This window comes from Rhinolophus ferrumequinum, chromosome 6, assembly GCF_004115265.2.
Source record: "Rhinolophus ferrumequinum isolate MPI-CBG mRhiFer1 chromosome 6, mRhiFer1_v1.p, whole genome shotgun sequence".
Classification (NCBI taxonomy): domain Eukaryota; kingdom Metazoa; phylum Chordata; class Mammalia; order Chiroptera; family Rhinolophidae; genus Rhinolophus; species Rhinolophus ferrumequinum.
The window spans coordinates 46,244,526-46,272,157 of record NC_046289.1 but is presented as its reverse complement, the minus strand read 5'-3'; the positions used below and the strand labels follow the sequence as shown (position 1 = coordinate 46,272,157).

Genomic DNA, 27,632 nt, shown 5'->3' with positions numbered 1-27,632 from the left:
AGTTTTCCCAACACCATTTGTTGAAAAAAACTGTCCTTTCCTCATTAAATGGTTACTTGTCCTATTTTTAAGATAGGTTCAAAGGAAAGATACCCACAGCTTCCCTTGATAATTCACACTGGTGTTTAACAAATTTCATGGTTTGCAAGGTGACTTAAATCTCCACTACTGAAACTTAAGCCTATTTTCTTATGTCCTCAATAACAAGATAAAATAACCCATAAACACTATAATAGCTATCTTCAAATAACAAAACTATTCAATCATTTCTTAGACTTCATTTATTCAGTCAAATTCCTTTAACCTGTACTCATTGGTCTTGTTTTAGCTCTTTGACAATCCTCGAAGGCTCTTTCTGAACCCACTTGAAGTTTTCTGCATTTTTCTTAAGATACAGAATCCATAAATCATTGAATTCAGAAGTTTCCTTGAAGTTATCTAGTCTATCCCTTTGCTTCTAGGAAGGTTTTATCTAAATCAATTCATGCAGACTGGAAAACAGTTAAGTCGTCACTTAGTGTTGCTGATAGGTTCTTGGAATTGTGGCAAAATAATGCATAATGCAATCAATTTTACCATACTCCAACTGATACAAACAAGAGTTAAGTTCCTATAGCAATGCATCAACGTTATAAGCGAAATGACATTGAACGAAAAGTTATTTTGATGACCCACTGTATTTCATATGCCCTTAAGGAACTCTATACAAAAAGAACTCATACCCCTCTTTGATTGTAAAAGCAGCAATCATTAGAGTTGGACTTCAAGTTTCTTAAGATTCTTGTATTCAAAAGGAAAATACATAAGATAAATTATACTGTAGTCACTTCCTTATTCATTTATCTCTTCAGATAGAGAGGGATCACTCCTGAGTCTCCACTTGGTTTTAGATCTCCCACTATATCACCATCAAAGCAGGTAATTATATAATTTGTCCTTTAGCAAAATCATTAATAATTCACAAGGAACCAAACAGAAATAGTAGTGACAAATTAATATGGAACCAGACAGATGTTGATCTAAACACTACAAAGAGGAATGTTCCTTCTAGAGAAACAGTCTTTGGATTGTGACAAACCACAAGGGGTAACAGATCCTTCTTCAAACATAATACTCTCGAAACTTCACACTAGAAATCTTCCTAAGAAATAATCTGTTCTTGGGTAACAAAGTTAGATAAAAAGAGCAAAAGCTCTTCAGATTTATAAGGCTGACAGTGAGCATACACACCACATATAAGAGACATGAGGGGGCTTTTTATGGAAGACAGAAGGACTTTCACCCTTCAGCTAACCCCTTCAGCACCTAGTTGTAGCCCGCTCAGCCAGTTGGAGTTTCAAGGTGCTGTTCTGCCAGCAGTATGGATGAAGGACATTGCAAACAGCCTACAGCTTTGGAAGGCAGAAACATTCGCAGCAGGGAGAGTAGTTTTTTTTTAACAATTGGTAGAAAACCTCTATTAAAAATAACCCCAGAAATCTCAGTGGGGGTAAACGGGGGGGCTCATTACACTATTTTGTTTAAATTGTGTATGATTTTTTAAAAAGCTTCCTAGATATCCAAGAAACACGTGCTCACAATGAAGATCCAAACAAAGTAGAACTGAAATAGTACCAGCTGGGCTTCCTTGTATTTCTGTGCCAGATGCTGATTACATTTCCATAGAGGGCTGGCTCTTTGTCAGAATCACAGTTATTCTGGAACACACATGCCTGCTTGAAATCCTAAACGGACAGCAGACAGCTACCTTGTAGGACTGTAATGTTTAAGGCCAATTTTGCTGTTGCAATGAAAAGAGCTCAATTACTGTCCTTGTATCTCCCCCGGAGAATACAGGCCAACGGCCAGAGAGGAGGCTCACAGACAAGATTGTTATCCTTTAAAAACCTTTATCTAAAATTTATTTGAAACAGAAATGTGGTACTGAGACACCATACTAGATGACATGAAGTCTATTTTTAGCTTTAACTCTTGGCCATACAAAATAGAATAAAAATTTGATAAAATGTAAGTGAAATGCAATGGTCAGCCCTGTCAACAATTTGCTATGCAAGTTTATCTAAAATAGGTCGACTAGTATGAATCTGGAAGAAGAAAATCTAAAGAGAAAGCACTGACCCTAACAAAAAGCCTGAAAAGGAGTTTTGATAAATAAAGGGACAATAACAAATACACAGTATTGAGGAAATATTTTAAAGTGTTTTTAGGGGCTGCTTCTTTTGTTACTTAGCCCCAAAGAATCAAAATTATTCCAACTTAACCAAAGTAACAAAACAGAAAAAAATTAAAAAAAAAAAAAACAAAAGAAAAAAAAACAGATGAACTAGAAAACACTTTTACAGAATAACTCAATTTGTAAAAATTTAAAAAATGGTTAATTCTTTGATGGTCACTCTAAGAAAATATTTGGCCTGTATTGTTATATGCATACCTCTCTTCTTGATTCCGTTTCTCCAACAGAGTTCCGAGTCAATAAACAAAAGATAACACTTGGCTCCCTAGCAGCTACCTCTCCAAGCCCTGCTCCCTGCCCACCTCTTTGTGGAGAAAACAATCTGATAACTGTCAGTTTTTTCACAAGACAACTCTAACTACTCCACAAGCCCATGAGCTGAATGAGAGGAAGGGTAGGTGTGGATGTGGTTAAGTGCAATTCACTAGAACTGTCACAATTGTCAACAAGGTATGTTCTTCAACCATTACCTCCTCTGTCTTCCAACTAATAAAGCCCAAAACTACCTGTGAATCCTGGGAAACTTACTAGGATTTAGTAGGACACACTTTTATACAGTTTCATAGAAACTAGTCACATGAAACATTTCATGTAGGACTACAAATGGTTTTGTATCAACCTTACACATAAGAATTGTTTCTCCTAAAATTGTTAATCCTCAAAAATAATACATTGTTTTGAGAAAATATTTGGCCTGCATTGTTATATGCATTACCTCTCTTAGGATACTATTTTCAATAACTAGGTTAGTTATTTATAAGATTAGTACCAACAAAACCAATTAAACCCTTTGCTTCAAATTTGACCATATGATGTGTTTTTTGTGTTTGGTAGCCTTTTAAGGCAATGATGAGATGTTCAGATTTGTATTAAGTATATTAATAAATACCTTACATATAAAAAATGGATCAGTCATATTCAAGAAAATGATAAAATTTTCAAACGATTTTATCTTTTAAAATAGCACTGTGAAAGGTACCAAGTTCGCAGAAATTGTTAGCCTGTCAGTGACTTTTTTGCTGCCAGCTATTTTGTAACTATTTTTTGATTCATCATTAACACTATAGTTAGCATCATCTAATGTTACATAGTCTACAGTGATTCATAACTGTAACACTATATATTGTTGAAGGAAAATGACTATGTGGGATCATATGCAAGGAAAAGAAACATTAGTATTTTTGTAAATGCTCACTACTTCCTGTAAAAAGATATGTGAGGGGTGAGAGCACCAAAATATAATGATCACAAATATTGATTCTACTCACCAGTTTGATAGCTACATATTCATTGGTGTAGAGATTTTTACCTAGGGAAAAAGCAAAATGTATGTTTTAGTGACATTTATCCCAGGAAATGCAAAGCAAAATCCTAGCGTACAAGGTCATGAGAAAGGTCCCACTCCCAATGCTGTTCACATACATGAAACGTGATTTATAAGTGAAAAGGTAAACAGAGATAATGAGACCCAGCCAGACAAAGACAAAAACAGCTGGAGAATTTGGAAATTTAGAGACGAGAAATTTTTAAGAAAAGAACACGAATCTCTTTTTCTCTGACATATATGCACGTTATGTTATTTAATATTTCCCAAGTATTAAGCTGTGAGGCAAATCAAGAACAAAAACTGCCAAAATTTCAAAGACACTGAGATTTTAACTCTTAGCACAATAAGCACAAACCTTCATTCTTCGAACTCACTGACAAATGAAGATTTTATATTTTTTTGTCATGGTTATTTAGTGTCAACTTTAGTTAGTATAAAGGACACTGTGAAATAAAAGCAATTATTGCCCTACTCACCTTTTGGAAAACATATCTACTGTATATAAGGAGATGATTCTCAGAGCTCTTGACTCTCTTCACCAGGAACTCTAGTGCTACATCTAGTGCTGGAAACAACTCTCCACCTAGACAACACTTTTCACCATATCAAAGTTCTTCCCGAAATAACAAATTTTCCTCTCAACTCTTCTACTTGTATTAATGGAATCGATATTCTCCTAGACATCTTGAGTTGAGAACCTGGGAGTGAGGATGAGATGAGAGCCACAACACTCACTTACCAGGCCCGTACTACGTGTGGGGCACTCAGCCTCCTTCACCTCCCCACCGCCGGTGACTCCTGAGCTTTCATTCCTCCTGCGTGTTTAGTGTATCGCATAGTTTAGCCACTGCACTGGATTCACACTGCTTCTTATGTGTTTGTCCTGCCTTAGTCAGCTAGCCTCCAACTGTCTTGAGGGTAGAGATTTGATCTCCTAGTTCTGTCAGTGCCGTATTATACTGTGGAAGGCCATGCTCTCCACTTCACAGATACCCCGAACCTTAACTGAGTAAAACTTATCGGTATATATAGTATGACTACTTTTTAAATAATACAGAGAGATGTTCTATTTACATATATACAAATACACACATCTATGTAACATAGCTGAATATATATGCATGAAAAAAGATATAGAAAGGTGTATATGAAGGTATTAAATGACTGTTTCTTAGTATTTTCTGATTTTTATATAATAGTTTTTATAATTTAAACAAAAAAAACCTTCATTTGGGAACAAAAGCTGCTTGCAGTATAAATTCTTATTTTTACCAAGCTCTAGACAACAGATGAACCTTTGTAAACTACACAATTGTACTTTTAATACTGCTATAAGGTTGCTGAATACTCTTATGTGTTGAAGAGTATTCTAATTTAGGAATAACTTTTGTCTGCCAATAAAATAATAAAGAGGACTCACAGGATGCCAAACACCTAAAAAACCATTATAAAATGAACAACTTCCTTTTTTCCTTCCCTTCCCCCCCCCAACTCTAAGTCAAGCTGTTGTTCCCAGTCTAGTTGTGGAGGACGCAGCTCACTGGCCCATATGGGAATCGAACCGGTGACCTCGGTAGGAGCACAGCGCTCCAACCAGCCGAGCCACTAGCTGACTGAACAACTTTTTTTTTTAAAGGAGCAAAAGTAGAAAATAGGCACTTTTTCTTTATACATTAACCGCATTTAGCTTCTAAAAGTTAATTTGTGTTTCTAATTAATGTTAGCATAAAAAAATTAAAAAAATATGTATTTCAGGAAATTCTAAAAAGGGTTCCACTGGGAGAGAAATAGGTGAAGTATTAAATGAGGCAGATTAAAACTACCTAGCAGATTAAAACTACTCCCAGGGAGATTAAAACAACAAATTGGCCACCGACTTCTTCCACAGCAGATACAATATTGCATAAAGGTTTTTCAGGACAGCCCTTCCAGACTCTGTATAAGCAATGTTATTGTGACCTAAAGCCAATTTTAGCACCATCAGCTGACCCTAAGAACTTAGTATCGCTTAAAGGAAAACAGTTAAGTTTAAAATTGTATATGTGTTTAGGAGATCTTTCTGAATTGGACACCCACACCCCAGTTTTAGCAATAAGAACTACTTGGTGGAGGGTAGGGAAGTAGGGACACCAAAATTCACCCCTTACTCATTTGGAATACAGCATGCCTTCACTGTTAAAGAATTAATACTTGAAGTATATGCTTCACGTAACAGATCCCCTGGACTGAGTGGTAGTGCAAGCAATGTAATAAACCTGGATTTTGATCTGTGAGCAAGAAAACGAGAAGGTAATTACAGGAGTCTTAGGAAGGAAATTCTTTTCTTCCTTTTTTTGCCCCAGCCACTCCCCCCCCAGAATCTTAAAAAATGAGGAAAATTTTCTGTTGAAGAAGGGAGAAAGGCATCTCAGAGAGAAAAAACTGCAGAAGCAAACAAACGAAAAATTACAAAGTATGTGGTGCAGGCTGAGAATGGTGGGTGGTCTGTGAGTAGATGGATCATAAATTGCACCACAAAAGAGACTAGAAAAGTAAGACTGAGTTCACATTAGAAAGTCCTCAATGCCATTTAAAGTTTAAAACAAAAGGTTTTTGAGTAGGGTAGTGACATGATCAGATCTGTCTGAATAACCATTTGTGAGGAAGGAGAAAAGATTAACTAGAAAAATAAGGCACCAGAGGTAGGGGAAAGCATTCAAAAACTTTAACACCCATCATATGCAGATATCAGACATTTAAGAAGAGTGACACTCAGTTCTCACATCTCAGAGACTGTATTCTAGCTTCTCATGCAGGGCCTTGCACATAGTGGCAAAAAGTTTGTTAAATAAATCACATAATGTGATGAGTGTTAAAGAAATAAGAGCAAGTCAGTAGAGGAGCTTGGATGAGGGAGCGTAAAGCACAAGGACACAAGTGGCCCTTGAGGTGAGCCTTGAAGGACAAACAGAGGAGAAAATAAAGGGATTGTCTTACAAAAACTACTAATTTCAACAGTGAGATGGAGACATAATGCACAGATTTTGACATACTGTGAGTGGACCAGTAAGAACACAGCACAAGGTATATGGGGAGAAATGGTGAGAAGTAAAGCCAGACAAATCCAAAAGGGACAGAGTATGAACAACCAGGAATGCCAGCTTCTTACTCTAAGTTATGCACAACCAAGGATACATGGAGGTGTGCGAGGGCACAAGCTAAAGGACAAATAAGTCATCACTTTTCTTCAATGGCTTGGGGAAAAACTTTATAGAGTAAAACAAATTTACTATGGTACAGAAATTGTGCATAAATTTTTTTTTGAAGAAAAAATGTTCAAAGAAATCTCAGGCACTTATGGATCTGCTTCTTCCTTATAGTCAGGTCTCACAAATCAGTAGAGATAACATTCTCATTTTCCTGGTGTTCAGCTGGGCAGCCCAGTTTTCACAGTGCAGTTCAGTTTCAACAGTGTGAACCTTCCATCTCCCATGAGGGTGGGAAAGGGTAGCTGTCAGCGAGGCGATACCAGGGAGGAGGGGGATTTAGCGATTCACTGCTTCATATACAGACCTGCAACTATGCTTCCTGTTTTTAGCTCCGTCTGCATCCCAACTTTCTGAAGTTCCCAGCGTCTCCAATTCTTGAGCCTCTCTGATGTATTTTATGTTACAAACTGGCCTACCCTTTCAATCATTCAACTTTCTCTGGACTGCTATGTCAGTTACCACTGAACTATGTTTTCCAGCTTCCAAAATTTTGCTAACATTTCTCATCTGTTTTTATCTTCTTTTCCATTTTTTTGGTTCCTAGTGTTTTTATGCCTTAAAAAAAAAATCCCTTTTCTAAATATACTTTATAAAACTGAGGCAGCATCCAGTTCCGTAAACTTCCATATATATTATAATTAGTTATGTATCTTTTTACCTCCACCAGGCAGTGAATTTTCTGACAAGAAGAATGTTCAACTCATCTTTTTATCCCTAGCAACAAACATAGTATTAGATATATAGCAGGTAAGAGATGCTTGCTGAAGTGAACCAAATTGACTTGATATACAGAGAAGGTTCTGAGAAGGTTCTAGGGCCCCCCGCCAAAAAAGGCTAGTTTATAATCAGATCATGGATAATCCTAAATGGAAATACAGGAATTTCAACTTCATTATTCATCTTGCTGGGAAACTACCAAACGTCTGGTGCTAAGACAAAGTTTGTTTTAAAAATACTAACCTGGTCCCAATGTGTAAGAGAATAACTAGAAATAAAATGAATAGAAACTTTTTATAGCAGAACACTAAAAGAATAACATCTACCACATACAGTGTGGTTATGAAGACATTACATGAGTTAGAATATGTGAAAATACTTTGTAAACTGTAAGCTGCTAGATAAATCTAATTTTTATTACTCCTATTATTATTGTAGATACGAAGCAATAATTTTTAAAAGAGAATGACTTAAAAAATAGGGTTTATAATCAAGGCATTTCGAAGAACAAACGGACCACCTTTGGATTACATGTAAACATAAGGGATCAGGAAAAGAGAAGAATCAAAAATGATGCTCTTGAGAGAGCGGGACGTCCGGCTTGCGAGTGTGAAACTGCATTTCGTGTCAAACGAAAGAGCGATTTAAAAATGGGTGATGTTCCATATGATCTCACTTATATGTGGAATCTAAAGAAAAGAATAAGTGAATGAACTAATGAGAAACAGTTTTGGAGACATAGAGGAAAAACTGAGGGTTGCTAGATGGGGGGGGTGGGGATAAGGGGGAAGGTGAGGGGATTAGAAAGCAGTCAGTAACCACAAGATGGCCACGGGGTTTTGAAAATCAATTTGGGGAATGTAATCAATAATGTTGTAAAGATTTTGTAGGGTATCCGATGGACATTTGTCTCGTTAGGGAGACCACCTCAGGGATGATGTAGATGCCTGATCACTGCACTGCACACCTGAAGCTGAACAATAATGAATGCCAACTATAATTTTATATATATATGTATATGTGTATACTTACAAGAAGCGGAGTACAGCATTAGGAAGAGACAGTGGAAATGTAACGGCTCTGTGTGATATCAGAGGGATAGTGGATGGGGGAGGGGGGTTCACACAGTGTGAGGGATATAAATGATAAACGTCTAAGTATTACGTTGTCTTGTGCACCTGAAGCTAATAAAAAAATAAAATAAAATAAAATAAAAAAAAAGTGTAAAAAAAAATCATAAAAGAATTGAAAGAAATTAAATTACAAAAGTATACCTTAAATGCTTGGAAGGGTAAACGTTTTTTAGTTATTTCTCAGGCATTCTCCTCATCTGTATTATCTTTTTTTAATCAATGATTATGTGGTAGAAAAAAATAAAAACTTTTTTGGAAAAAAAGAAAAAATGGGTGATGTTGAGAAGGGCAAGAAGATTTTTGTGCAGAAGTGTGCCCAGTGCCATACTGTGGAAAAGGAAGGCAAGCACAAGACTGGGCCAAATCTCCATGGTCTGTCTGTTTGGGCGAAAGACTGAGCAGGCCCCTGGATTTTCTTACACGGATGCCAACAAGAACAAAGGTATCACTTGGGGAGATGACACCTTGATGGAGTATTTGGAGAATCCCAAGAAGTACATCCCTGTAACAAAAATGATCTTCGCTGGCATTAAGAAGACTGCAGAAAGGGCAGCCTTGATAGCGTATCTCAAAAACGCAACTAAGGAATAATAGTTGGCCACTGCCTTATTTATTACAATACAGAAATGTCTCGTGACACTTTTTTTATGTATACCATATTTAAATTGATCTCATATACCAGAATTCAGGTCATGAATGGCTGATATTACATTTCTTTTGGGCGGTCCTAATTTAAGTAAGATTGGCTTGTGGTTAAATGGATATGATCAGCTTTTGAACGTGATGGTAATTTCAGGTCAGCAAGTCCTATTACTGTTTTCCCCCTTCTAAAACTATGATGGGATGTGATGAGTCATGTTCAACTTTTCACAGAGATGGTAAATGCCATCTTCAAATATACAGGAGTTTTGAAATGGAGTTTTATATTTAGATTTGTATAACTGATTTTATTAATATGTTACATACTGAGGAAGTCCCTTCGCTGTCTTATAAAACAGCCAGACTCAATTCTGTTTCAAGTGTTCATTAGCCTGTTAAAAGGCAAGGGCTGAAAATAAGGTGGAGGTACCCACTTGACCTTTTTGGTCCTAACTATGCCAATTTAATTAAAATCCCATGTATCTAAACCGTTGCCTTTTATGTAACGAAAGGCATTTTAGTTTGGTTTATGTATAATACAAATAAAAAAATATTTAACACTTAAAAAAAAATGATGCTCTTAACTAATGGAGAAAAGAATCAGGAGAGTAGACAACGATCCTTCCACTCCACCATGATGCCTTCCTCCAAGTTCTCACTACATCTAAAAGTAATAGACAAATGATGAAATGGCCCTCACCTTCAATTTTCATATCTGTATAAAAGAATGTAATAAATGAGACAGCCTGTGTAACACCAAACATGATGGCTGATACATCACAAAATGCTAGCTTGCTTGTCTTTGCTTATTTCCTCTAGGGGCACCAAAAGAACTGAACACATGTCACCCTCTTACAAAACAATTATCCTTACTCCTAAGAGGCACTGGAGGTGGCTAGATCATTCTCTTGAGCCCTCTCTTGAGCACTCGAATGAATTCCTTTGCCAGGGGGCATCATTAAGACTGAATAGGCCAACATAAAACGCAACCGTGTGGAAAGCTAGACAATCACTCAGCCACTCTCCTCAGTGACATACAGTACTCAAACATTTGGCTCTGGAAGGATTTAATTACAAAGATAGAGAGTTAAAATCCTGCCCATTTAAAATGAATGACTGTCTCGGCTAAATACTGATATATATGAATATATGTATACTGATATATGTAATATATCAGTAACTGTTTGAGGAAGGCAGGCAGTTTAATGGACAGAAAATGCCATCAGTGAGATGGCACAATGCCAAGCACTCAAAGCTTTTAGTATCTGTGGCACAAAATCCACAATGGTTCCCAAACTCACTTCCTGGCTATAGGTTCTTGTATTGTTAATGGAAAAGAAACTGCATTACATAGTCGTTTTTGGAACTTTACATTTAAACTCAGCCCTTTTGAAGCAGCAGTCCTGGAGGTGATGCTGCCCATAAAACTCACTGCTTGAAGACTTCCTGTTTCCGTAAGTCACCTACAGACACAACATTTACTGTAAGCTTCATCAGGCACAGCCTTATTTCAAGGAAACAGCAGGTCTTAGCTCTCAGTCACACTGATAAAGGAACATATCAGTTCCTGATAAAGGAACAGCCTCAGATTTCCAGTTTTAGTTAGATTTCCAGCTGTCACATTTTCTTGCCCTAAAGTGAAAGTAGTGCATTTATAAATTACTACCTAGAACTTGTAAAAAAAAAAAAAAAAAATCCAGCCAAAGGACTTGATTAAAGCAATTAGGAGTTAAGCCAAGAAACCACTTTTAAGTAATTCGGATTGGTTACCGTGTCTACTTAGGGCAAAAAGGATAGGCTGGCCTACTGCCTCCACCACGCGGGCATCTCTCAGTGGGCAGGGTGTGTAGGGGTAAGAGGATAATAAAGGGCACGAGAACGTTGAAGAAAAACGCCAGAGGTCTTCCTCCTTTTTACTGGCCTGATTCTACTGGTATATTAGTATACTATGCAGACATTTTCCAAATGGTTAGCAGTTAACAGCAAGGATAATTTCTTTTTGTGCCACGTTTTCTGAAGGGATTACTTATTAATGTCAGTAAGTAGTTTATTGTAAAAAATCTTATTAAACCTTCCTTAACACCACTGGTAATGGTATAGTGCATGTTTACTATTAACATGCTAAATCCGTAAGATGTATCTGTTTTCGACAATTTAAAGTGTTTTGGAATTTGTAGGACATGATCCATTAACAGAGTGCGAAATAAATTCAGTGGGTCTTAACCAACATGATCTTTAAAGAAAAATAGTATATGATAAAAAATAGAGTACCTCGTGTTTAGAAAGGGTGTTATTTCATGAAACTTTTGCTTCAGGTACACACATATTAGTGTATGTATTTGATCACAATATTTATTTTTTAGTGTGGATCATGGTAAAAAAATAAATAAATAAAAGCCATCAATAAAAACTTTCTGAAAAGCAGTTTCAATTATCTCGTTTTGGAATAAAAAGCTTAGGTCAGTGATTGGCCTAGCTTTTATGACTTTCCTAACTATTAACTATGATATTCTGATCAATCTGTTAGCAAGAAAAATGAGGGTTTTTCTAGCAGCTTAAAGTCTGGAGTGAGACTGAGTAGAGGGTGGGGGATGTCACTTATTAATGGGGTCAAAGAAAGACTCACACCCCATTTCAAGAGGGGGAGCCTGAGAAGTACTTATAGAGGCCTATGTTTTAGGCAAATGTGTAAAACCTTCTATATTATAGTGGTGAGAAAAATTAAAATAAATCACCCCAAAAAGAATGATACCCTGCAGCAGAAAAATACTGAAGTGTCCTTTAAAATTTTACTATGCAAAATTTCAAAGTTATATGATTCCCCCAAAAACCTCACCCAATTTTAAAGCAAATCAGTAGATAGTTCATTACAGACATCTAAAAGATCTGAAGTATCCTTTTAGAGCAGATGGATTCCTTGTTATTTGGAGACCTCTACGATATAAATGGGGAAAATCAGAAGACCAGATGGAGATCCACAGATACGGGGAAGGTTACAGTCCCTGTCCGACATTTCAGCAATTCAGGAAGGAAAGTCCAAGTGGTCCTTTGAAAAGTAAAAGGGTGGAAAGTGAAAAAACACAATTATGATCAAAGTTCAAGGCAAAGCAATAGATTTTACAAGAACTAAAGCCATGGAATGACAATGACTTGAAGTTGATCATAAGGCAAACACAGTCTGTTTTATTAATACTTTCCTGCCAAGACTATAGACCTCCATTCTAGACGATAACTCAAGTTTTAAGAGGAAATACAGGTGCGATTATTGAAGTGATAGGAGGTAGAGAAGAACACTTACATGTAAAATTAGACACTGGACTAATGTACAAATTGGAGAAACCACAGTCTCTAAAACCTTCACGGATCCCAGTGATACACCTACATCTGTTACTTTTTGCCCTAATGAAAGTACTTACATCAACAGAAGCTATGCTAACGTACTTTCTTTTTTTAATTACGTCTTGTTTTATTATCAATTATTTGGACAATTTCCTAGAGAGTGTGCACATAATTTTTCCGCTTTGTTTACAGTCAGTGATTAGGAAGCAGCTCCTCCTGAGAACAGGGGGAAAGCTGTGTGAGGGTCACCAACACATACTGCTGACGTCTGAAAATCAAACTTTAATCCTCTTGTACAAATCATGTATCTTTAAAATTTTTTATCATTAATTTCTCTTTTATGTTAAGGTATAACTTACATGAAGTAAAGAGCACAAATGTGAAGTGTACAGCTCAGTGAATGTTTACATATCTGTACATATACCCAAATAACCATCTGGGGAGAGAATATTTTCAGCACTCTAGTAGGCTTTCTTGTGCCTCTTCCCGATCAATAATCCTCATCTACCACCCCCCAAACTAATCTGTTTTTTTGTTTGTTTTTTAATTATTTTTTAAATTTATTGGGGTGACAATTGTTAGTAAAATTACATAGATTTCAGGTGTGCAATTCTGTATCACATCATCTATAAATTACATTGTGTGTTCACCACCCAGAGTCAGTTCTCCTTCCATCACCATATATTTGATCCCCCTTACCCTCATCTCCCACCCCCCCAACTAATCTGTTTTAACTGCAATAGCCAAGAAACTAGTTTTGCTTATTTTGAACATCTGTGGATGTAATCATACAATAACCACTCTTTTGTGTCTACCTTCTTTTGCTCAACATTATGTTTCAGATTCATCCATTTTGTTGTATGAATTAGTAGTGCATGATTTTTTACGTTTTTTAATTGGGGGGGTTAGTTCTCTCTAGTTCATGTTTATTAGATAATGACTTAGATATTCTGCTATGAACATTCTTGAACATATTTTTGGTACACATACTGTGTTTCCCCCAAAATAAGACCGGGTCTTCTATTAATTTTTGCTCCAAAAGACACACTCGAGCTTATGTTCAGGGGATGTCATCCTGAAAAATCATGCTAGGACTTATTTTCCGGTGAGGTCTTATTTTCAAGGAAACATGGTATATGTGCATTTTCTTGGGCATGAACCTAGAGTGGAATTTCGGGGTCATATGCTGAGTAAGGACAATAAACTTATCAAATCTACTTTGTTTTTCATCTAATAGCATGTTGAAACATAAGAGACAATCCTTCTCAGGAAGAATTCTTTGGTAAGTATAAGTTGAGTTGATATCATAAATTACTCTCATTAGCCTCCAAGGACAACTAGGCCAAAAAGGTAGTCATCCTACTGAGGTCCACCTTTCCTCATATTTGTATCTTCTTTCGGAACTGCAGCCTCTTCCTCCACATCAAAACTCTAATCTCTTGGTAGCTTAAGCTAAGCATTAAGAAGCTACCAAGTTAATTCCATTCATAATAGCCAAGAGGTAGAAACAACCCAAATGTCCATCAATGGATGAATGGAGGACAGATGAATAAACAGAATGTGGTATGTACATGGAATTTTACAATGGAATATTGTGACACATAACAGTGGAATTTTATTCAGCCTTAAAAAGGAAAGATATCCTGTCACATGCTACAATGTACGTGGACCTTGGGGCTATTACGATAAATAAAATAAGCCAACGACAAAAAGGCAAATACTATATAATTCCACTTTTATATGGTATCTAAATTAGTGAAATTCACAGAAAGGAACATAGAATTATGGTTAACTGGGCCTGGGGAGAGAGGGAAAAGAGGATGTTGTTTCACCTTCCCCAATTTCAGCTGGGGAAAATGAAAAAGTTCTGGAGATCTGTTTTACAACAATATGAATATACTTAACCCTATTGATTGTACACTTAAATTGGTTAAAACCGTAAATTTTATGTTGTATTTTTTACCACAAAGTTAAAAAAAACGAATCTGCGCAATCCGTTTCAGACCCATAAATGCCATTTTTAGGAAAGTAAAAAATTCTAAGACCTACCTTCTCGGTGTAAGAATAACTATTGTCATTTTGAGCACAGTCACTACCAATTTATAATGGGAGAATGTGGTCTTTGAAGAGACCACGTCAAAATATAACAAAAAAATCAGTTTGTACTTCAAAAGTAAATCACTGAAATCTGAACAATTTAATGGCAACAATTTAATGGACTTGCTAAACTCTAATCTGTAGAATTTTAGGCAATGCAGTGTTCTTTAGTAAAACTTCTGCTTTAGTGGCTAGAACAGAAACGTTAACCTACGGCCATCAGATTCTCATTCAAAGTCAAAAAAATCTTGCCTTGTGGAGAATAATAAACATCAAAGCAGCACCATCTCTACTCAAGTATTGCCTTTTATACATTAGCTTAAAAACCTTGTAAGGAAAACCAAGTAAGACGATCTTGTTCATGGTTATTCAAGTGATTATGAAACAGTGTATAAGGATACAAAACCATGATCGACAATGTATAATTTAAGACTGACCATAAATGATATAGTAGTTTTATTGCCAATCAATAACTTATTGAAAAATTAAAAATATATCAAATGTGAAGAAACTTGAAACTTTCCCAAGTCTAACTATAAATGTAGCTTCACAGGTGGGAAAAATAATTTCAACCAATACCAAGTGATTACACAAACTTTAAGTCCAATAATACTGTATGAAGTTACATAATTATATTAGCAAGTCTGTGTATCAATTTTGACTAAACCTACATATTTCAGTAAAAGCTTTTGAGATATAATTCACATACCATACAATTCACCCATTTACATTGTAAATTCATGGGTTTTAGTATGCTCAGAGTTGTGCAACCATCTCCACAATGAATTTTAGACTATTTCCATCTGCTTGAAAACTCATACTCTTTAATTATTACCCATTTAACAGTCTTTCTGACCCTCCCTCAACTCCCAACACCAGTCCTTAGCAACCATTAATCTGTTTCTGTCTCAACAGATTTGCCTATTCTGGATATTTCATATAAATGGAATCATATAATATGTGGTCTTTTGTGACTGGCTTTTTCCACTCGGCGTAATGTACATCAATTGTTGTACCACGTATCTTCATACCTTTTAAGGTGAAAAAATACCACGTTTTCTTTATTAATCAGGTCATAGACATTTGGCTTGCTTCCACTTCTAAGCTATGAAAAATGCTATGAATATTCATGTACAAGCTTTTGTGTAAATACATGTTTTCGTTTCTCTTGGGTATATACCTAAGAGTGGAATTGCTGGCACAAATGGTAACTCTTAAATTTAACTTGTCAGAAACTGCCTGGTTGTTTTCCAAAGTGGCTGCACTATTCTACATTCCCTTCAGCAGCATATGAGGTCTCTGACTTATACTACACATCCTCACCAGTCAATACCTGTTATTATCTATTTGATTCTAGTCAGCCTCGGCGGTATGATATGGTACCTTACTGTGGTTTTGATTTGCATTTCCCCAATTACTAATGATGGCGAAAATATGAGGAAAAAGTGAAAAAATCAAATGGAGTCTCTAGAGTCAAGCTGCTAAATTATTAAAATGAAGTAGACTGAAGCATAAGGAAATGATGTTACTCTTGCTTTAAGTAGCCTGGGAACTTAAGTTATGCCTGGAGATATAGATATATTATACAGATAACCCTCTGATTATCCCCTGAAGTACTCAGGAAAGAATGTTCATGTGTTCAGACCGCCTGACATCCATTATTCAAACCACCGGACATCTGGAAGATTACCATCTGGGACAAACCCTGAGGCTAAGAATGCAGCACTGATTCTTCTCAATAATGTACTTTTTACTATAAGAACTCTTAGCTTTTCTTTCTTCTTTGGAACACTCTGGGTGTTGCCTAGTTGTGTTTATGACTTGCAAACCCTAAGACCCTTGAACAAATTTTTGCCATTTATTTCAAGCCAAAGTCGTTTGATTCTTTTGTGCTTGGCTGACACATCATTTCAAATGCTTAAGGGCCATCTCTATGTCACCTCTGGAGAAATGTCTATCAAATCCTTTGCACATTTTTAAATTGGGTTATTCGTCTTTTTAGATGGTCTGACAATTAAGTTTTCAAACACATCCTAGAAAAAGTGCTACATACCTCATTGCTGAATATCACTACGGTCACCTTCGAAGTACTCCCCTTAGGAAGCTATGCAGTGATGACAGTGCCTATTCCACCCTTCAAAGCAATTTTGAAACTCTTTTTCTAGGATGGCCATCAGAGCTATCGTATTACCCTTGATGTCCTGAATGTCATCAAAATGTCTTCCTATCAACATTTCCTTTATCTTCGGGTAAAGAAAGAAGTCATTGAGGCCCAGATCAGATGAGTAGGGAAGGTCTTCCAATACAGTTATTCTTTACTGGCTAAAAACTCCCTCACAGACAGTGCCGTGTGAGCTGGTGCATTGTTGTGATGCAAGAACCATGAATTGTTGGCAAGAAGTTCAGGTCATTTTTGTCTTTTTCACACAGGCTTTTCAGCACATCCAAATAGTAAACTTGGTTAACTGTTTGTCCAGTTGGTATAAATTCATAACAAATAATCCCTGTGATATCAAAAAAGGTTAGCAACATCATTTTGACTCTTGATTTGAACTGACGGAACTTTTTTGGTCGTGGAGAATTGGCTGACTTCCATTGTGCACTTTGACGCTTTGTTTCAGGGTCATATTGGTGCACCCATGTTTCATTACCAGTGATAACACGGCTCAAAACATCGTCTTGCCTCTCCAAAGGTCTTGGCAAACTTCGACTCTCTTTTACTTTTGTTCATCGGTGAGCTCCTGTGGGACCATTTTTGCACACCTTTCTCATGCCAAGATTTTCCGTTAAGATTTTCCTGTTCCTTTAGGGATGTTTACTTGGTCTGCTATGCTTCTAACAGTCAGCCAACAACTTTGATGCACAATTCGATGAATTTTTGCAATGTTTTTGTCAGTGCTGCTCATTACTGGCCACCCTGACCTCACTTCATCAGTGACATGTTCCCTCCCCTCAGAAAAACGTTTAATCCATTTGTACACTGCCATTTTCTTCATGGCATTATCCCCATAAACTCGGACTAACATGTCCCTGGTTTCACTTCCACTCTTGCCAAGTTTAACAAGGAACTTAGTATTTGTTTGTTGCTCTAATTCAAGCTCAGACATTCTCACAACAGCATACAAAAACATGCAACAATAATGAATGCCACTCAGCAAAACACCAGCACACGTTGATACGAACACAGCTGTGAGACACTGATATACCAAGTTTATGAAACCTTACCAAGCTGTTTGTACAGTGCTGACAATGTTAAGCGCACAATGGCAAGTTCGTGAACTTAAATGTCAGACTAATTGTTGAGTTGTAAGAGTTCTTTACATACTCTGAATACTAGTCCATTATTAGGCATAATTCGCAAAGTGTTCCCATTATGTGTTTGTTTGTTTGTTTTTACTTTCTTTATGGTGTCCTTTGCAGCACAAAATTTTTTATTATTGTGAAGTCCAATTTATCGATTTGTTTCTTTTGTTGTTTGTACTTTTGGTGTCATACCTAAGAATCCACTGCCAACTCTGAGGGCATGAAGATTCACCCATATGTTGTCTATGAGTTTTATAGTTTGGGCTCTTACATTTAGTTCTTTGATCGATGTGATTAATTTTTTTTATACAGTATGAAGTAAAGGTTCAACTTCAATCTTTTGTATGTGATTATCCAGCTGTCCCAGCATTATTGGTTGAAAAATTATTCTTTCCCCATTAAATGGCCCTGGCACACTAGTGAAAAAGCAATGGACCACAGACTGATACCTGGTTTCTCAATTCGTTTCCATTGATTTATATGTCTAATCTAATGTCAGTAGCACAGTGCCTTGATCACTGTTGCTTTGTAGTAAATTTTGAAATCAAAAAGTGTGAGTCATCCAACTTTGTTCTTCTTTGTCAATATTGTTTTGGCTCTCTGGGTCACTTGCAACTCCATATCAATTTTAGGATCAGCTTGTGAATTTCTATCAAGAGCCAGCTGGGATTCTGACAGGAATTGTGTTGAATCTGTAGATCAATTTGAGGAGTACTACCATCCTAACAGTATTAAGACTGGTCCGTGAATGTTAATGTCTTTCCATGTATTTAGGTCTTTAATTTCCTTCAACAATATTTTGTAGTTTTCAGAGTATAACTTCTACACTCATTTTATTAAATTTATTCTGTTTTTGAGATTTATTCTTTTTCAATACTACTACTATAAATGGAACTGTTTTCTTAATTTCATTTTTGGATAAAACAGACTTTTGTATACTAATGATTCAAGACCTTGCCCTTCATGCTCCATTTCCAGAAGCACATTATATCTTTTAATTAGAAAAGTAATAGTATCTGCCAGATGAATGACACTCCTTCAATAAAAGTTTAAAAGCAAAATCATTTACAATGGAAATGTTTCTAAAGTTTCAGGTTTAATAAAGAGCGTATGTGGTGCTTGCTTTGGCAGCACATATACTAAAACTGGAATAATACAGAGAACATTAGCATGACCTCTGCACACGAATGACATGCAAATTCATGAAGCGTTACATATTTTTACAAACTTCTAGTTATAAAATAAATAAGTCATGGGGATGTACAGCATGATGACTATAGATAATAATACTGTATTACATATTTGAAAGTTGCTGAGAGTAAATCTTGTAAGTCCTCATCAGAAGAAAAAATTTTTTGTAATGGTATAAATTTCCTGCCCATACATATATAATAAAACTAATTTATTTAGTAAGCTATGAAGATGATATGTTATATTTCTGATAACTACCTTCATGTAAATGTCTACTGTGTTATTAATTTATTATAATAATAAAAGGTAGTAGTAACTGGAAGGCCAATTATATGGTAACAGTTGTGGTAATCCGCTTGAAGAAACAGAATGAAAACATTTAACTTATGAAAATCATATAGCAATTTAGTAAATAAGAAAGCAGAATCTCAAAGCATACCCAACTTTGTTTATATTAATACAAGTACATATATACGTGTGTATATGTATATACATATGTGTACACAACTGAACAAAGACTGCTCTAATTTTCTGTGATGTGACAATTCTGTCTACCAAAACAAACCAACCAACAAACAAAAAAATCCCAAACAAAACAAGCTTCAAGAATTGGAATTATCCTTAACCTCTCTATAGTCTGGATGTTCAAATTCAAACAATCTAATTATTATTTAGATTAATCCATCTCTGAAGTAGTTTATAAAATAAAGATAAGTAGAATAAAGTAGCACTGCAATCTCAAAAAGGCATATTAATTTCTAGTTTCACAGTATAAAAGCCTAAACTAACTAGAAGAGACCCCTTTAATCAAAGAGACATTTAGCATTACTTGAACTCACAAAGCATTTACTGTTTAAGCTTTTTACCATCCAGACAAACTAGAGAAACTCCCACTATTATTCTTTAGATATCAGCACCACTGGGTAAAAAAGATTGCCATGTATTTTTAACAATACAGAAAAATTACACCTTTTGGGGGTAAAGAGGACACATCAGAAATTCTAATGAATTTATGTTCTGGGTAGGGAAATGCCATGTAATTCCTTCCAAGATTTTTTATTGCCTACAGAATAAAGTCCAAAATTCACATCATGGCCCAAAGCTAATCAAGAACAGACTCTGCTCACATCTCTAGCCGCATTTCCCACTGTCTTATTCAAATAAAAAGCTACGGGTTGAATAAGATACACTGTTTATAATTTCCTCCACTTCACAATATCCTCCAATTTTCCTCTAAATTTCAAAATATATGCTTTGCAAAATAAAAAATATTAATTATTAATTAGCTAATGCTTTTGTTCCTCACCTCCTAGAAAATCCCTGAAGATTAAAGCTAGTCCATCATAGAAACCAGATAGTGTTACTTAAAGAAAGAATCACTGGCTATCATTTTATACTTTATATTTCTTTTCCTGGGAATAGGTAATTATGTTTAATGCCACTGACGATCAACTTTGGAATTAGGTATTTATTATCTGTTTGGGATGTCTCTGATCTAGGCTCTAGTTCCAACTTGATGGTAAGTAGTTTATTACACTTTAACCCAAGTCATTTAATTTCTAATTTCTCTCATCTTTAAAATGATGAAGGCTGGACTAGATAATGCCAAAGTTCCTTACAGGTCTAAAACTTAAGTAACTATTACTTTTATTGATTTGGATGATCTATATCTATTAAATCAGTGTAAGTTACCATGAGATTTCTGGGAGCCAGGTCCCTCTCTTGCGTCATACTAAATAAACTCAAGGCCATCTTTTTCATGTAACTCTTGCTAATCTAGTTGTCAGACCTGAAATTGTATAGTACGGTTCTTCAACCATGGTCTGGTTTTTTGTTCAACTTACTGCTTATTTAAGATAATGCTGAATCTTGATTATGTTAACCAGTCAATGTATGCGCTGCCCCACTTTAACCATTGTATTATGTGAGGATTTCATTAGGACAGTAATCCCCCTTATCTGCAGTTTCACTTTCTGCGGTTTCAGTTACCTGTGGTCAACCGCGGTCTGAAAATATTAAATGGAAAATTCAAGAAATAAATAATTAATAAGTTTTAAATTGCATGCTGTTCTGAGTTAATGATGAAATTTCAAGCTGTCCTGCTCTGTCCAGCCCTGGACATGAATCATCTCTTTGTCTAGTGTATCCGTGGTATGTATGCTACCCGCCTGTTAGTTACTTCGTAGTCATCTCGCTTATGAGAGATGAGACTAGCGGTATCACAATGCATAGTTTCAAGTAACCCTTATTTTACTTACTAAGGCATATATTCAAAAATTTTATTACAGTATATTGTTATAATTGTTCTATTTGATTGTTAGTTATTATTATTAATCTCTTGCCATGCCTAATTTAGAAATTAAACTTTACCCTAGATATGCAGTATAGGAAAAAATGGTGTATATATAGGATTTGGTATTATCCAAAGTATCAGGCATCCACTGGGAGTCTTTATATCCCCTGCAGAAAAGGGGGCGGGGGCTACTATATGTCCTTCAAAGGTCTCCATCCAATTCACAGTTGAACTAAATGGAACCAAAATCAGAACTCTATGTTCAGCATCAGTGATGATAGTGATCCATTAACTAATTCTCCCTGGTAAAGGTGTTTCAAAGAACTACAAATCTACTTAATTTCTATCCGCCGGCTTATATTTTTATTCATGTTACTAGGATATCACAAAAGTCTGTCAAATCAATGCTTTGCTGAATAAAAATATATATACCGTAATACGTACATTGAGACATCTGGTTTAATATGGCAGATAAAATTAAGCATTTAGCCCTATTACTTTCCAAAACCCCACTGAAATGACAAAAGAAACAGACAAGGACAAATGAAATAGGTAAGGAAACAGCAGACAAGAGATACAACATTTTGGACGGTAAGTGAAGAGACAAGTGGTAAAAGACAGACTTAGCAGACCTGAGAAACCTAAATGTTAAGAGTACCTAATGATACTGACAGAAAATTTATAACTTTGTTGTAAACTTGAGAAGAAAAATTAATAAAGTGTAAGTAGATAACAAAGAGAATTTTAAAAAAATCAAGTATCAGTAATTTTTATCTGGAGGAGGGCTAGGGATGTACTAGAAAGGAAACACAATAATAATGCTTTCTTGGCTCAGCTGTGAACTATTTCCACAACCATTATACTGTACATGTAGAAAAATGGCTTAACTAAAAAGTATGACATAAGTATACTGGAAAAATGTAGGGAATGTATGTACAGACGACCCCCAACTTAAATGGCTCGACTCATGATTTTTCAACTTTACAGAGGTGCGAAACCGATAAGCATGCAGTAGAAACGATAGTTTGAATTTCGATCTTTTCCCAGGCGCGTAATATGTGGTACCATACTCCTTGGGATGCTGGGCCACGGCGGTGAGCTGCAGCTCCCAGTCGGCCACATGACCACGAGGGTAAACAACCAACACTCCACAGGGTGCTCACTGTGTTAGATGATTGTGCCTAAGTGTGGGCTAATGTAAGCCTTCTGAGCGTGTTCAACAGGCTAGGCTAAGCTATGAAGCTGAGTAGGTTAGATGGATCAAATGCATTTTCAACTTATGGTATTTTCAACTTACAACGGGTTTACTGGGACATACCCCACCATAAGTCAAGGAGTAGATGTATGTAATTGGGGATAGCATGTATGAGGAAAAAACCAATAAACAATATTTAATATTGAAAAAATTAGTAATGTCTAGAAAAAAGGTATCTAGGCAGACATTTAAAGAGTTGAAATGCTTGCTTGCAGGGATCAGGGCTTTAAAATCTATGTCACCTGGTTATTTTCATAAAAATTAAATTATAAAAAAATATATATCTATAGCATTTTCTTGCCCTAGTAACCCCAACTCAGGAAAATGAGCGTGATCTACATCTTGTGGATGGCAGTGAGCTCCCCTTCCTCTAATAAGAGCTTTACCTTTTATTGAAAAATATAACCATAAGTTCAGACAGTTTTCTCCTTAGGATGTATGATGATATCATGTAAATACGGATTCTAAACTCTTTTCATAATCAAATCCATAATCATCCTAGTTTTGTAGTCCTCCTCAACAATTCCAAATCGGTTTAGCAATCCTGGAAACTTTACTGTTAAATTCTCCTCATTAACTAGCCAAGATCTCAATGCTTAACCCTGCAAGTACCATATCTATGGCACTTCTAAAATTACCATATGAACATGACACAGACTGTGCATCAACAAATGTGGTTAAAACTGTTTATTCCTATCATTTTTAAGATTATGCTATTGACAGAAAGAATTCTTTCTCAAGATCTGTTAAAGTTGTTTAACCTCAACAAATTGTGCTTGAGTTAAAATAGAATCAAGTTTCCAAAAGAAATTTACACTGTGACACTACTAGGAACAAGAATTGTATATAGATTTATGGTTTTTCTCCAAGGAAGTTAAAATACATTATTTCTGGAGTCATAATTTTAAATTGAACCACTCTACACCAAACTGTGGAACCAAAACAAGTAATATGATCTTTTACATGCCTGTGAAGCGAGAACATAAAAACACCACTTGCAGGGGGCGGGGAATATATTTTGTCAGGTCTACACACAAATGTACACATATACACCTCTCTGAAGAGATAAAGCACGTGGGACAAAATATTAACTGGTAATAATATATTATGGATATAATCATCATATTCTTTTTACTTTTTTACCTTTTTGTAAAATTTTGAAAACATTCTTTGTACAAAGTTGGGAAAAATTAAAACAAAATTTCTAACGTTTTATATTATATAAATAACCATGTGCTCACTATATATCAACCACTGTCTTAGGTGATTTTATACATTATCTGAATTATATGTTCATAACAAATCTGTAAGGTAGATACTATTACTCTCACCTGACAGGAAAAAACATGAAACCTGGAAAAGCAATCTGACTCCAGGACTCTTACTTTTAACCACTGGGGGAAGAGAGTCATGACATAACTACTAAAATTTGTTTTAGCTTGTTCCATCTACAGACACTAAAAATTTCCAAATTTATAGAAAAATCTTAACAATCTTATAAAGCACAAAATATGTTTTTCTGTTTTGTTGGATGGCTTGGGTTTTGGCTAATATACAGTTCCATTTGTTCAAGATGCTAAGACCCCATGAATAAAGTAACATTTAATTTTATAATGACTTCACTTTCAACTAGGGAACATACAGTTACATTTCATGTTTTATTGTAAGCCTGTATCTATTCAGATGAATGATTTTCAAAAAATTTTAATGTAGCAGAACCGTATCTTTCAAACAAAATGTTACTGAGAACTCAATATATAGGTAACAGAGAGTCCTGCCAGCTCACTTTCTCTTTCCCTTTCTGTTAAGAAAGGGAAATAGGGGCTCCAAGACTTTATGGGACATAATATGAAACCAACTGATATGTATCTGTAAACTGTTAATGATCACAACTGCCAAAAACAGAACTGGCTGACAGGAGCTTTAGTTATAAATTCTAATTTAAGGTCGGTAGTGACAGTTAAGTAGTTCAGGTAAAGGATATGCACAGAAATTATCATATATACCCTACTTTAGTCATAAAAATAAGGGTCTTATTTTAGCAGCCAGGGAGGAATGTGTCACAGGACAAGTTGCTACCCTTCACCAATTTACCTGTGCCAGAAACATCCTTCTGTGCTAATGCACTTTTGCATATTTCACCAGATACCAAAGAGGGAAAAAAGCAAAAAGTCAAATCTTCACGCCTCCACTTTCTTCTTTGTAAACGAAAACATTCTCTAATAATATCGATTTCACAGGGATAATATGAAGATTATTAAACACAAGTACCTACCCATTAGATGTGGGGAAAAAATAATCTATTTACTTATTCTTGCAACAAAGGGAAAAAAGCCATTGTTTGTAGACTAGGGGTATATACTGTCTTAATTCTGGAGAAATAGAATCATTTGTATCTTAATGTTTACACAATTTTTTCCAGGCCCATTTCAGCAGAAAATTCAAAACTTAAAAAAAAATCCTCAAAATATGTCCCATGTTTCTCAATTAATAAAAAACAACCTGCAGATCTGTTTCCAGTTCATTGTGTTCGCCTACCTTTTATCCATGATCACCCTTCATCAATCTTCCTTTCTTAAATACTCAAAATTCCTTTCTATTGAGGCAATATACACAGGTAAGACTCCATAGAAAGAATTTGCTCATTAAAAAATAGAGAAAGCCCACAAAGAAGCAACGCTTAACAGAAGACATATAAATGTGCAAAGATGTTTAACTTCACCCATGAACACATACACATTCAACAAGTTACCATTTCCCGCTGTCACACTAGCACAGATGAAAAGATTCCTGATAATAGTCAAGGTTTGTGAAGAGGAAAGGAAATAAGCCTCCCCACTCCCCACTCACAGTAAGTGGAAACCATCTTTCTGGAGGGCAAATTGACAGTGTATAACAAAATTGCAAATATGTATATCCTTTGACTCAGAAAGTACACTTCCAGAATTTATCCTAATAAAATAAAATAACCAGCCAACTTTGGACTACAGGATGTTCAGTATAGTATTATTCATATTAAAAAACAGAAACAATTTATATGTATAATGTATAAAGACTAGTTAAATGAATTATTAAGTAACTACAGACGTTAAAAATAAACGATCTATATTTAAGTTGAAATAAGAAGTGCATGCTATATTAAATTACATAAAAGTGGGTTTAAGTACAATTTAATTGTATTTCTAAACTATATCCTGATATACATTTTAAATTCTGGATAATTAAAGAAAATTAGTGGATATCTTTGGCAACACTTCTCAAGTAGAATTTAAAAGAATTTTTAGTAATAAGCGTGTTATTTTCTTTTTTAATACTTTCCTATAAAGGACATTTTTGTGCTTTTTGTTTATTGCTTTTTTTCTGATTACAAAATTTAAAAGAACAAACGGGAGGGGGGGAAAGAAAAATCTCAGAAATAAATAAACAGAAGTGAAAAATCAAAGACCATAAGTGTTTCTCTCCTGCTTATTAACCTTAGGGCACGAGGCTTTGCTTAATAGCCCACCCGTTCTAGAAACTCTTCTCTTTTGACTTTTCACCCTCTCTCCCCTGCAGAGCTTCCTCATCGAGCATCCCTCACAAGACCCTGTTTCTCCCAGGCAGACAGGCTCCACAGAGCATCACCTCGTCATCCACAACTGCACGTTCATTAACACCTATTTGGTGATGAATTCTTAATCCCTATCTCAAGCCTCAACTTTTCTCAGTCTCAGATTCATGTTTCTGCATATGTGCTGCAACTCCTCAAAATCTATTAATATATATTCACAAATTCTACCTGTCTTCCCCACTGCTACGCTGTGTTTCCAATCTCCATTAAAGGTGATCTCCCTGAGTTGGCAAACTCAGTCATCTCTGACCTCTTCCCCTCAAGTCCTGCCTATAGTCTACTTCTGAAATTTCTCCCTAATTTATCCCTTTCTTCCCATCTCACTGCCATTTTCAGAGCTAAGGCAAGCCTGGCCATTTCTGACTTGGACTATATAAAGTCAAACAAACATTCTTAAGTATCCATTATATGCCACATACAGCAAAAGGAGTTAAGAACACAAAGATTAATAAAGCAAAGTACTACCATCAAGCGTCCCTGGAGGTAGAGAGATGGAGGAACATAACACAATGAGACAAATACTACAATTAGAGCAAAATCCACAAGATGTCAATCTATCCTATGTGATTTAACCATGTAACTAAGTGAAATATCCTTCTAGAATACAAACCAGATGATGTCACTTTTCTGTTGCAAAATTCTTGATGATTCTACTCCACTGCCTATAAGAAAAAGTCCAAATGCTTTAATACTATACAACTACTTCACAATCTGGTCCCAACCTAATAGCCTCATCTATTACTTTCTTTCACTTCACACCCCTAACCCAGCCATGTAGAACTATAATAGTTGCTGCTCTGATCAAACGCTGAGCGTGTTCACAATACCTAGTGCTTGTGCATCCCACAGCTGGAGAGCCCTTCTTCCTGTGCCCACCAATGAAGTCCTGTCCTCCTCTTAATCAAATAACACTTCCTCTCTGATACCTTCAGTAATCTTCTCAGTCAATGTAGTTTTTACACAATCTATTATAATACGTATCACTTTATATTACAATTTTTCTCTTTCTCTCTAACACTAGACTGTGAGATTAAGGACAGAAACTACATTTTCTTATTCTTTGTATCTTCCCCAAAGTCTAGCAAGATAGTAACTATTTAAGAACAGTTTGTTAAATGGATGATTGGGTGGAAACAGATTTTCAGAGAACCAAATTGTACTAATCATTACATTACTTTTTTGGTTCTGTCTGGAATCCAGGGGTCTGCCTAAACATTAAGGCCACTACCTACCAGCACCCCCACATA

The 27,632-nt window shown here is 35.7% G+C and overlaps 1 protein-coding gene, 1 non-coding gene and 1 pseudogene across 6 annotated transcripts in view; 2 read left to right on the top strand and 1 right to left on the bottom strand.

Moving 5' to 3' along the window:
- The window catches only part of CSNK1G1 (casein kinase 1 gamma 1), a 154,933-nt gene that overhangs the window by 64,360 nt on the left and 62,941 nt on the right, over positions 1 to 27,632 (bottom strand). For all 5 annotated transcript variants that reach the window (XM_033108343.1, XM_033108345.1, XM_033108346.1 and 2 more), the window contains exon 3: positions 3,502 to 3,542. In XM_033108343.1, the coding sequence (XP_032964234.1) occupies positions 3,502 to 3,542 (41 nt within the window). The remainder of the gene's footprint in view (positions 1 to 3,501; positions 3,543 to 27,632) is intronic.
- On the top strand, positions 8,928 to 9,249 carry LOC117023506 (cytochrome c-like; annotated as a pseudogene).
- On the top strand, positions 19,152 to 19,258 carry LOC117024370 (U6 spliceosomal RNA). The gene has a single exon (XR_004423439.1). It is a non-coding gene; the product is annotated as a U6 spliceosomal RNA (small nuclear RNA).